General features: G+C 40.1%; 1 protein-coding gene across 1 annotated transcript in view; it reads left to right on the top strand.

Annotated features, from left to right (window-relative positions):
- Positions 1–12340, top strand: part of papss2b (3'-phosphoadenosine 5'-phosphosulfate synthase 2b) — a 67641-nt gene extending 55301 nt beyond the window's left edge. Inside the window, exons 11-12 of the mRNA XM_048550974.2 lie at positions 4899–5128; positions 9003–12340. Coding sequence (XP_048406931.1) covers positions 4899–5128; positions 9003–9144 — 372 coding nt within the window. The 3' untranslated portion in view covers positions 9145–12340. The remainder of the gene's footprint in view (positions 1–4898; positions 5129–9002) is intronic.
- The last annotated feature ends 1186 nt before the right edge of the window (positions 12341–13526 follow it).

The raw sequence follows: 13526 nt of genomic DNA, 5'->3' as shown, positions 1-13526 counted from the left end.
GAGATAGTGAGTGCGAGCTATCAGAGAGAAGATGGTGGAGTGCAGCAGAACATTGACTTTCTCTCTGTGTTGCTGAGCATTCCTGCGTTGCTGAGACTGCTTCAACCACATTCTAATATTAAGCCTACCTGCAACTCCACCGCCCTGGTCTTAACACACACCAAATCCCATTGGCCATCCCCTCAACCCCACTATTCAATACTTCTGCCAAAAATTGCCACGGGATGTTTTAGTTTGTCAAGGGTGCTATACAAAGGCAGGAAGCTGAGGTGGCCCATCAAAGAGGAGATGAGATAGTGTTTCTGCCCAAAGTATGTAGCGTCTCTCTGGCCCCACTACCCCCACCTTGGCTGAGGGCTGCCATCATGGCCAGAATTCCTGGCACAAGATTCTTCTCAATGACCCGAGGAGGGTGATGTGATTGCGATGAGGGTCTCGAGGCAGACATTTGACCTGCACAGAAGAGCTAGTAAACTCAAACTTAGATGACAGCCGTAGCACAGAATGTACAATGGGCCAAAATGGCAAGAGTATAGAATTCCCAGAGAAATGTGGAGATTGAGGCCTCCAAGTAACCTGAAGAGGAAGTTCAGAGTTTTTAAATGGAGTTTTTTGGATCAGTAGTGGATGAATGGAAGAACTGAAGATACAGGTAACAGAGCTTTGGACAATGCAGATATCTGAAAGATAGAAAATGGGATGCTTGTATTAAGAGTATTAATAAAGTCATAGAGTCATACAATATGGAAACAGATCCATCAGCCCAACTAGTCCATACTGACCATGTTCCCAAGCTAGTCCCACCTGCCTGCATTTGGCTCACATCCCTCCAAACCTTTCCTATTCATGTACTTATCCAAATGTCTCTGAACTGCAGCCGCATCCGCCTCTTCCTCTGGCAGTTCATTCCACACATGAACCACGCTCTGTGTTTAAAAAAAAATTTGCCCCTCATGTCTTTTTCAAAACTTACTCCTCTCACCTTAAGATTATGCACCCCAGTTTTGAACTCCCATATCTTAGGGAAAGACCCTTGCCAGTGGTCTTATCTATGCCCTTCATGATTTTATAGACCTTTGCCAGTCTTGAGATATCTAATACCGACAACTAATTAAAAAATCAAGAGCCTGCAGTCACTGCTTCTCCATCAAACTAAACAACTCGGCAGAAAATCAGGGATTCACTTTGGGTAAATCCAATTGAGAAACAGCATTCACAGTTGTCATTTAAATCACAAACATTTCTACTGTTTCAGACCAGCCCCTCACGTATTGTTCAGAATAAAGCGCGCTGAACTGATTTAGTGACTAAGAAGAATTTTGGTGTTCACTGAAAGGCGAGAGCCTGCGATTGTGGTGACAGACCCTGCTGTCGTCTACTCCTGCAAGGATGTGAAAATGGCTTTTAGTGAATTTACAGCAGAAGTCTCTGATGAACCATGTTTCACCTTTTTATCTATGCAGAGGAAGAGATTAACATGTTTACTTGTTTTAAGCATTCTGTAACCAAAGTCATTGGTAGAATGTTAAAAGCAATCTATAAAGTTCAAAATAGTGATGATTTGTCTAGGCCTCAATTAGCCTGTCACTTGGCAGGGCGTTCTAAAAGTTCATCTCCTAGTAAACTGTTAGAACAAGCAGAAGTAACAATCTTGGATTTCATCCTGTTCTCAGTGTTACTTTGCCTAAAGTAAAACTTTAGGAACCAGTTAAGTGCTGAGGAACTTGAAGGTGTTGCAGCTATTGGTTTGTATTGGGGAGATGTCTAGACTATTTCATCAACTTTTGAGTGTCAAACCTTTGAAATTTTCTGGGGGGTCATCACTCCAAATGTTTCGTTGAGAACCAGTGTTTCCTGCCAATGATCCTCATTTCCCTATGAACCAGGTCGTCTGTTTACATACCCTGTATCTAGGTAGACTGTTCAAATGCAACACTTGAACACTGCTGAGAGAAGATAGAAGCTATTGAAGGTAGAGATAATGGGAACTACAGATGCTGGAGAATCTGAGATAACAAAGTTTTTCTGATGAAGGGTTGAGGCCCGAAACAGCAGCTTTTGTGCTCCTAAGATGCTGCTGGGCCTGCTGTGTTCATCCAGCTCCACACTTTGTTATCTCAGCTATTGAAGGCATTTTCTTGTGTTCATCATAGAATCCCTACAATGTGGAAGCTGGTCATCTGGCCCGTTGAGTCCACACAAATCCTCTGAAGGACATCCCACCCTGTCACCTTATCTTCCTGTAATGCTGCGTTTCCCATGGCTAATCCACCTAACCTACACATCCTTGGATACTATGAGCAATTTAGCACTGCCAATCTTTGGACTGTGGGAGGGAATCAGAGCACCCAGAGGAAATGCACACACTGGGAGAATGTGCAAACTGCACAGTCGCCCAAAGGTGGAATCAAACCCAGGTCCGTGGTGCTGTGAGACACCAGTGCTAACCACTGAGCCTAGGTCTTACACCAGAAAGCCAAATTTGAAAATAGCTCTGATTAGTTGTTGCCATAGAGAATGCACCAGAGTGCTACTGCCTTCCATGCTTTTATTTAATCCAAAAAAGGCACAAAAGATGCATGCCTGTGTATGAGTATATGTAGCTTCTAGCACATATAAGTGAGCTACAGCTGGCACCACAGTGGCACTGAAATTCCTATTACATGTTACCCATTTGTAGGGTAGGCAGAATATCATTTTGGCTTGCGTGTCCAATTGTTTGTCTCGATGATGGCATGACTAAAAACTGCTTCATCCTATCTCTTCTGTTTTTTGCAATAATCATTTCTTAGACGATTTATGGCAAACGTAGAAATTCAACTCTCGTTACTGAGTGCTGGGTATATCATTGCCCTCACAGTTGGAAAACAACCTCGGACATCCTGAGTTTGTGAGAAACACAATATAAATGTAAGATCTTTCTTCTTTCCTTGCATTCAGCTGATCTTCTCTGACTTTGGAAGGCAATAGAAGGAACAATATATTGTCAACGCTTTAGATTACACACTGTCAATCAACTTAATGAAAGAGTAAATGGATAATTGAACAGCAGCAGAGACACATTGAAGATTTACAGTACTTACAGGCTTAATTATCTTTTTGAGTAAGATAAAAAGTAACAATCAGTCAGTACCGCTACACTCTACATCAGTGTGAACTGGACCATGCCCAAGGTCACTGAAAGTTGACTGTAATATGGACATTTTTCTTGCTGGCCTATTTATCTCTTTCTCATCACCACGGATGAAATGTTCCATTTAAGCAACACAGCCTCTGAAATGCCTTTCAAAGAAAGGTGACTGGAATAGAAAACAATGTAAAGAAGTGCAGTCACATTTTAATATTTAAATATTGGAGAGGTGAAGGGTCCCAAACTGGTTGACAACCAACCAGATTATTTTTCTGGAGCCATTTGTTTCTCATAGTCCTGTGCAATTAAAAGTTCAAGTTTTCAGTCACTTTTGCTCAGTGTCTCCTTATGACACCAATTAATGTTGGTACAAACAGGCAGTGCACATAGAACATAGTCATAAATTGTACTTTCAAACAGTAATCAGTGTCTTATGCGCAATGCTAAGACGCATTTGCATTTGAAAAGTGGCCCCCTTCCTAAAGAAGATGAATTAGCTGTGCATTTAATGATAGCGAGCAACCCAGATAACTGCAGTCTTACAGTCAGTTTAAAAAAAGGATAGGAGATGGGCTTTTCAAACCACCAATGTTTACCTACATCTAATATTGGCCTCTCAACAAAAAGTGAACAAATTGAGTGTCAAATGTATCTGCAAATATGACTGACAAGATGGTTGTAGAATTGAATTGAACATTTGAGCTCTCCCTCATACAAGTTGAAGGGATCATTTTATGATTTACTGCTGAGGAGTAGTGCACCATGAGAGACAGGGTCTTTTCATAGGAGACCAAACTCTCAAAATCAGCCTGTAACTAGCCATGTGGGCCACTTCTTGTATGATCCTGGTTCTTAACCCCATATGCACTAAGACAGAATGAAATTCAATAGCATGATATGTGATTAATAAGAATGCTTCATCTGTTTCATATCTACACAAATCCAGTGTCTTGCTGTCCTGCACAAACAGTGGATTAACTGTCCAGTCTGGCTTTATCATTGAAGTATTGGGCACTGCAAGGCTTGCTACAGCTTCTTTAGTTCTTTGTGAGCTGCCTCCTTCCTTGACGCAGTAGAGGGAGGAGGGTTGGAACACTTAATGGTGTTGCTCACTATCCATGGACTGTGGGAAAGGAAAATTGATCAGTGTTACTGCTGCTCTTTATATTTCAGGGATCCAGCCTTCCAAATCTACAGGCTTTCTAATATTCCCCCTCTTACATCCTGCCCCAAAGTATGTTGGGTGGCCATTCTGCTATGGCGCTTTTAGTGGGAATTGGCTGACTTCACCTCCCTTGTTTACTCTGGTGAGTAGGCCTTTTGTTGCATTTCCAGTGAGGGTCTCGCACGGAATGGGAAGGAAGTTCCTCATTCAAGTGACAATAAGACTCAGGTTGGCAATGCTGTTTGGCACCTGTGTAAAGAAAGGCCACAACTCAATGCCTGTTATTGCTTCACTGTCACTCCCCAGGTTGCCCAGTGCTGGAATCGTGCATCCCAGTGCCAGATCCGAAGTAGCAATGGGACTGACAGCAGACAAATTCCTAATGGAAAAGTGGCAGTAGTAAATTGTTTCGCCCCCTATATGACATGCACTCACTCTTCCCCCACACAAATAATCGTGACCACGAGATTTACATTGAATTTAGCCCCCTGCTCAGTGCCTCGGCACAAATGTAGGTCACATTGTTAATTGAATGATAGCCACTAGGATCTATTGAGAATCGCTGTCCTTCACTTATTTGATAAATGTGCTGTTTCTTTGCAGGTTCAATGGCACTGCAGGTCTCGAATGATTGCTGGAGCCAATTTCTACATTGTAGGCCGTGATCCTGCTGGCATGCCTCATCCTGTGACTAAAAAGGACCTGTATGAACCTACACACGGGGGGAAGGTCCTGAGCATGGCTCCAGGGCTAACCTCAGTAGAAATCATACCCTTCAGAGTTGCTGCATACAATAAGGATAAGAAATGCATGGACTTCTATGACCCAGAAAGGTGAGACATTACAAGAACAAGCTTTAAAACCTGATAAATCAAATCTAAGCAACTGTGACAGATCAACCTTTAATGCTATGTGTTGTATTTGAATACCTGGGGTTCCAACCATTGCCAGTCAATCTCCGCCTCTTAAGATCCTCTGTCACACCAAGAGAACATACAACTAATGCTCAATAAATCCACTGAAAGAAGAGAAAGCATCCAAAGCATGTCAGTTGCCACTAAATGATAACTATATAATTAGCTTGCCTTCATTGGCCAGACCATTGAGTATAAAAGTTGGGGCATCATGTTGAGATTGTACAGGACCTTAGGCCACTTTTGGATTGCTGTGTACAGTTTTGGTGACCCTGCAGTTGGAAAGATGGTATTAAATTGAAGAGGATTCAGAAAAGTCTTACCAGGGTGTTGCCGGGACTAGAGGTCATAAGGAGAGGCTGGATAGGCTAAGACAGATAAAGTAAAAGCAAAGGTCCTTTCCCCAGGGTAAAACCAGAGGGCATAATTTTAAGGTGAGAGGAGATCAGATCTGAGGGGCAACATTTTCACACAGAAAGTGGTTCATATGTGCAATAAATTGCCAGAGAAAGTGATAAATGCACATATACTCACAACATTTAAAAGTCATTTGGACAGGTACATGATTAGGAAAACTTTAGAGGGATATGGGCCAAATGGAGCCAGGTGAGACTAGTTTAGTTTAAGAAACCTGGCTAACATGGACTAATTGAACCAAAGAGTCTGTTTCTGTGCTAAATGACCCTATTAGTAATTGAACTGATAATTTTTGAATTTCTTGAGCTACTGAATGCATGGTGCATTTAGCTATCCAAATAAACAGGGCAATAGCAGCAGGAGTTGCCCATCAAGCCTAATTTACCTTTCTAAATCATGATTGATCATCTACTTCCATGTATTCCTTCACTATCCCTTTAGCTTTGGAGTCAACAGTGTTTTTTTTAATTATTCATATGGTTTACACTGGTTGGCCACCAATGTTGGTGCTGCCAAGCTACTGTTTGTGAGAGTTGTTGCAATTCTTGATCTGGAATAGGCTTTGCACCCTTGCTGCTCTGTGCTTCCACCAAGATCTATCAATCTCTGTTTTGTGGAGACTCAATAACTGAACTTCCACAGCCCCCTGCAGTGGAGAATTCCAAAGATTTACTGACATCTTAGATTATCATTCATAGTTATCATTAATCATTAGGTGATAATTTGAACAGTAGCAATATGTAGGATTACAATAAAACAGAAGGAGACAGCATAATGCTTATTTGGAGACCCAGAACAGACATGATGCGTCGAGTGTCCTCCTCCTGCATTGTAACATTTGTGAATTCTGTGAGAAAAGAAATTCATTCTCTTCTCAGTTGTGTGCCCAATGATTCTTGCCTTCCCATCCTGTTACTGTTGGGAAAGAGCTGATTAATATCCCAACTGTTACTAACATGTACTCTCAGGGAGGCAAATGTGAGATTTGGATTTGTAACAGATACAAGCACAAAAAGTAGATGCTGAAGTCGACTATTGGTCCTCTCAAGTGTGATCTGCCATTCAATGAGATCATAGCTGAACTATTTAGGTATCAGTTTCCACATTCCCCTTTGACCCCAGCAACTGTGAGTCCCTTTCCAATCAATAATCTATTCACCTCTGCCCGAAAGATACACAACAGCCCTTCTTTAACTAGCTTCTGAGGCAGAGAGGTGAGTTTAGAAGAGTGTGTGACTCACCAGAAAAGCCTTAGTTGTAAATATGAGCTGCTTACTTAGTGTGTCTTTCTCTTAAAGTAATGAAAGTGTTAGAGTGTTAGAATGACATTCAACGTTTGAAATAACATTTTCAGGGGGAAATTTTGATGACCAAGCAACTTAGTGCTGAATTGGACAGTACCTTTTGTGTGTGATAGATACAAGACTCCATTTTGGGCCTGGAAACCACTCATGATTTCTGTATTTTGCTGGAGGACTTTGGTACTACTGCTGTACTGGTTTTGGTATAGATAAACATGTGGAATTTTGGATAAAAGTAGCAACTTCTGACACCTCTTTCAATTCTCTTGCACAGAAAAACCTGTGGAATTCTTGGCCACAGAAAGGTCAAAACATTGAATATTTTCAAGTAGGAGCAGTTCTTAGTGCTAAAGGGACTAAAGCATATGGGGATAAAGTAGGAACGGGTAAAAAAGTTGGATGATCAACCATGATCATATTGAATGGTAGACTAGACTTAATGGGCTGAATGGCCTAGTCCAGCCCCTGTTTTCTATGTTTCTAAAATCATGAATAGCCTGGTGAAAGATGTTTTGCATTTATAAAGAATATTTGTTGCACGCAGGATGTCTCATTGCTCTTTGCAACAAATCAAATATTATTAAGTTGTAGCCATGCAAAAAAAGCCTGGCCACTAATCTGCACGTTAGCTCCTATAGCAGTAATGTGATTATCATCAGGCAATCCATGTTTCTGTAATGCTTTTCGAGGGATCAAGTTATCCAGGACAAAGCATAGAACATGCTGTGGGTTCTTTCACATTTGCCTGACAGGGTAGGCAGAGCCTCAGTTTATCATCTCACCTAGAATGCCTCAAGAAATGAGAGTTTTACGCACATGGCATGACTAAATTCATGCACATAGAACGTCCATATCAATGCCTAAGGATGAGCTGCCTCTCTTTGTCCTCCTGGGGAAATCATTCAACTCCTCTGCTGAACTTCTGTTACACACTCAAGATTAAAGACGGAAATACCATTCATACTTTTCATGTTCTCAAGATGCGTCAAATCACCACATCTTAAATGCATTTTCTGTCACCACATAGTCACACCAAAGGCCGACTGATGCATAATCTCTTTTAGTGATTTTGGTTGAGACAAGTATTGACCATAACAGAGCTTTCCTCCTTGAGTAATGGCTAAAAAATGTCTTACATCTATCCAGTTAGGAGCAAAACAGATTAGACAGCATCCGAGGAGCAGGGAAGTCAATGTTTCAGGCCGAAACATGTTGACTTTTCTGCTCCTTGGATGCTGTCTGACTAGCTGTGCTTTTCCAGCTCTACATTTATTGACTTCTAGCATCTGCAATCCCCGCTGGCTCCAAGTCACTGTATGAACATTTGTTCAAAATCTAATTTGAATGACATTGCCTCAGGCAGTATGGCACTCCAATGCCAGCCTCAGTAATTTGCTTGTCTTTGGAACAGGGCTTAAAACCACACATTTCTGACTCCGAGGCAAGAACATTGGCACTAATCCAAGACTGAAATTTGCATTTAACAACTTCATCCCAAACCAGAAAACCTTATCTAATCTCATCTATGTCAGTGTTCGTACATGAAAGATAAAGCTGATGCATCACCCAAAATCAAAATTATGACTAAAACCTAGTGTCATTTAGGTTTGCAAATATGAAAATGTGTTGTATTAAATGATGAACTGAGCAGTTTTCTGACAGCTGGGACAGATAATCTCGTAGGGATTCAAGGGATGTGGACAGTGAAAGGGAAAGTGAATCCCTTGATCATATGAGATGTTGGAACATGATGAACCGGATCATCATCTCCTTCATTTCTAATGTTCTTGTGAAAGATTGACAGAACTTATTGCAATGAAATTCATTTTTGCATAATTGGTGAAAGGAGATTGGCAACCCCTGTTTCACAATGGGAAAAGAGCACCAATCAGAGTGTAAAATGGGCTAGCAATTCACCATCACGTGTTTGCTCTCACTACTTCAGTGTTGCTAGATCATTATTCACTGTTCATTGGAGACAGACTTCATTCCAGTCAACTTACTGCCATATCACTCATTGACGACAATTTGAAATGTTAAGTTTGACTAATGTATCTCCCGATTATTTATTTTAGACACCAAAGCTTTGATTTCATCTCTGGCACACGTATGCGACAGCTTGCTCGTGAGAATAAAAATCCACCAGACGGTTTCATGGCTCCCAAGGCTTGGAGGGTACTGACCGAATACTATTCCTCACTGGAGAAGAAAGATTAAAGAACGAAACGTCAGCCTTTACCTACAGTTTTTCTTCTTTATATTCTCTTAATTCATGCAACTATTATACATCAATTGAATTTGATTTACACTTATTAACAATTGGTTTCCAAATTGTTGGAGCGTAGGGGGTTGAGAGGTGACCTTATAGAAGTTCATAGAATCATGAGAGGTACAGATAGGGTAATGGTAGGCGTCTTATCCCTCGGATGTGGGATTTCAAGACTAGGGGACACATTTTTAAAGTGAGAAGAGGAAGATTTTAAAAAATACAAAGGCCAAATCTTTTACACAGAGGGTGTGGAATGAACTTCTTGAGGAAGTGATGGATATGGGTACAGCTGCAACATTTAAAATACATTTGGATAAGTACATGAATAGGAAAGCATTTGGAGGGATATGGGCTGGAAGCAGGCAGGTGGGACTAGTTTTGTTTGGGATTATGTTTGGCATGGACTGGTCGGACCAAGGGGTCTGTTTCCATGCTGTATGACTCTATGACAGAATGAAAACCTAGCTGGGAAAATAGCGTATTGTGCATGGCAATTGTTTAAATACTATTTATTCTTTACTTATTGCATCAAATAAATGTAAACACTTTTTGGTCCATTGCTGTAGCCATTAACTTCGTATTTACATATAAAGTAACAATCAAGCATAAATGGGAACAATTTGAGATACTTTAATGTTATACAGAAATCCTGTTCAGAGTGGGTGAGTGCAACACTGTTCTAAGTGTTTCTTGTTGGTGGTTTGCACAAAACTGAATTACCTCAAATGTTGACCAACTACTGTGAGACAGGACATTTTTGGTGCAATCTACATTAAATGGGTCAGATTGTTGCCAGGTTCTTTGTAATCTTGCGTATAACATGTGAACAGTAAACTTTGTAGCAAGTACAAATCATTTTATTCTCTGGCATGCTCTACAAATACCATACTTTTGGCAGAATATTATCTTTGCTGTCTGAGATGCTTTGAAGTTACTCTACATTTTCATACTTATGTTACGTTACTTACGTTACCTAAAGCTCCTTTTGGTTGATAATTATATGTCAGAATTCCAAATATAAGGAAAGAAAATCCTTTTCTAAACGTTGATTTTGAGGATTGCGCTTCCTCCTCTCTTCCAACTGTAAATGACTCTTTCTCTTAACCTTTGCCCCATAGCTGTTAAATGTTGACTTTGCAATTTACTGAGCAGGAGGAAGGGGCAGAGAAAATAGCAAAATAGACAAAGCACTGATACAGGTAAGCGCATGCCTTTAAATGAGAAGACTCCCAATCAGAACTGAATCACTAAAAACAAAATTGGTTTCCCTCACCCCTCGCAACTATTTGGATTCGAATTCTTAACAGGAGATCAAAGCACCAATTGGACAGCTGTGACTCCATCTAACCCTCCAAAAAGTGCTATCTTCTAATGTTGTCGTAATAAATAAAGGTGTTGCTTTTTTAAATGAGTCACATTTAAAACTGTGTGGCATGAGGAAGGGAGGAAAGTTATTTTTGCTCCCCAGTATAGCCTTAAAGCATTACAATATGCACCCATGGGTAGTGCCAGAAGCAAGTGAAACTGTCTACCCATCAGATACGCTTTACTTTCTATCAGCATCAGCTGGCAAATCAGCAGACTGATAGGTTAACAATTCAGATTCCTCACTCCAGCTCGCTCTCTATCTCAGGGTTTGGATGAGCTTCATTCCACGTCGTGCAAACGTCAAACAACAATGACAAGTAAAAACTGGGCAATTCAATGAATTCTCCTTTGTGTCAGTGGAAAACAGAACATCATGGACGCTGGATTTGGGCAGAGCCACAAATTATGGTGTCCTTTTTGATAAAGTGAGGAAGCAAATCTCTATTGGGGACCAAAACAAGAAAGAAGGTAGATTGGGAGGATAAACTGAGCTATTTATATAAGATTTTCAGTATCAACAAAATCCATGCTGATGCTCATTCAGAAAACAGAACCCAAATGAAGAAACTTTTCAATTTGAGTTTCACATAAATTGGTTTTTAATAAACAAGGTACGCTTCTGAAGTTATATGATGGATTTAAGTTTTACTTTCAATGTGATTAATGGCTACAGCAAAAAAAAAGTTAATCAGCAGAAGGTATATTTAGTTTCTAGAAAACTGCTTATGCTTTAATCAACTGAATCCATTAGTGCCTTTCCATCAAAAGACCAGAAATATATATTTATTTTTAGATATGTAATGGTTTTTACATTGTGCCTTAACAAATTGAAATCTTCTATGCCTTTCATATATATCGTATAGCTCAATCTTCTTATTAATATAATCCTGTTCTGTTTATATGAATAAAAATTAATTAGCATTGTCTGTCTACTGCTTTATCATAATACTCTCGCAGCTTGTTGCTAATGTTATTAATTTATTGCCCCACTGTGAGTCTAATAGACATATTTTAGCAACATGTACATAAGCAGCAACCCTCTCCCAGACATATTTACAAAGGATTGAAGGCAACTTCCCTCTTCTGCCATTTTATTTCAAGAAGTTGTTTGAATGGCTAAATAATTCCAATCTGTTTATACAATATAAATACCACCACCTGAAAGTGTAAAGAAAAGCAGAAAATGTTCGAAATACTCAAGTCTGCCAGCATCTGAAAAGTGAATGATGAAGGAAGAGGAAATGTAATTGCGTTTAGATAGAAACTAACCTACAGGATTTCTCACCGACATTACATTGATGTGTAGTGCTTGGGAGTGGAATGACTGAATCAGGTTGACAGCCTTCTGGAAGTCATCAATATTTGGCTATTTTTGTCTTCTCAGCTGTTGAGGGAACTGTGTATTTCCATAATATCAGATCTTTTTAAAATCTGGATCCTGATCATTTATTTTTCTGCATCAGAAATATGATCTTTTAATTGGTGTTTTACTCGAGAATTTTTAAAGTATTTGCACAAATTCTTCTGATCATATATGGGCTCAGTTATGTACAAATTCTAAAGTCACATTTGACCACCTCGACTTTTAATGACCACAGAGCTTTCTCACTCAACATAGGCTGAATTTTTAATAATGAGCACAGATGTCATCTGTCAGAACACGTGGAACACGCTGAAATATTTTATTTCTTAAACTGATGTTACCTGAATCAAAGCTTCATCTTGTACAATATTTGTTAGTTGTTTAATAAATAAAGGTTATTTGTTAATGTAAAACATCTGATATGTACATTATTGTACAGCACTATATCATCACTGTCCCTTCTGTCACTGGGGCAAATTCCTGGAACTCCCCCACTAATAGCATTGTGGGTGTCCCAACACCCCAAGGAGAGCCCCCATTACCATCTGACAGGAATTAGGGGTGGGCAACAGTTGCTGACCAAGCCATCTACACCCTCTGCCTATGAATTAATTTTAAAATGTACTGACTGGAGCCTACATAGGAATGTTCTAAAGTCAGAGATATTTCATTGTGTTTAGAATGCCTTTTATATTCCATAATTAATATTACTGTATTCTTACCCTATTTTTAATGTTACATTTTATGAAGTTCTTGTAGGAAATTCCCTTCTCCCTTGTGAGTCAGAAGGTACTGGAGAATGGTGAGCAGAAACTTCATGGGGGTGGAGTGGCTTAGTTTATGATGGGACATTAGACTGGAGTCAATCCTTTTGAGGCAATTCTAACAGGCTGTTGTTGGAGAGAGGTAGGTAGGTCTGCCGGGTCTCTTGGAGACAAGATTCTGTAGAGTATGGAACTGAGGTACATTGACAATAATCTTATTGAAAGGTGAAGCAGGCTTGAAGGACCAGTATGGTTGATGGAAAGGAGATAATTATTTCTCAAGTCATCTCATTTTATTCCACACCACCTCATAGCCTGGTCGATGTAGCCCTTGCTGTATTAAGGATTTTACAATGTAAATAAATGAAATTATGGTGGATGCTGGAGATCGGACATAAAAATAGTGTGCTGGAGCAGAGCTGGCAGTGACCGTGCAAGCAAAAATTAACAGTCAGAGTTCTCCTCAAAATCAGCAGTGTCGACTTCAGGGAGTTTTGACTTTGTGAGCTCGAGTGGGTAATTTCATGCAGTTCTCCACTGCTCATCTCATGCACCATGCCCACAGTGAACCACTCTCATGCCACCTCCCTCTCACCAGCAGCAGAAGTTAGTCACTCCCTTCCCAGTAAACTATGGCATCCTCCAGGTTTCCCGCTGCAGTGCTCATCTTTAAAGCTCAACTGAACACCTGATCCAATTCCATCAGTGTTTCATGTGTAGTGGGAGGGAGATGTTATTTTTAAGAAAAAACAGTTCTGAGGGCACATGAGTGTCACGGGTGACCTTTGTCCTTCACTCAGTGCCATACCATGTAAGTATGACTGAGATTAGAGAC

The sequence above is a fragment of the Stegostoma tigrinum genome, chromosome 20 (genome assembly GCF_030684315.1).
Source record: "Stegostoma tigrinum isolate sSteTig4 chromosome 20, sSteTig4.hap1, whole genome shotgun sequence".
Classification (NCBI taxonomy): Eukaryota; Metazoa; Chordata; class Chondrichthyes; order Orectolobiformes; family Stegostomatidae; genus Stegostoma; species Stegostoma tigrinum.
Note: the sequence above shows the minus strand (reverse complement) of the source record. Positions and strands in the feature narration are given on the sequence as shown.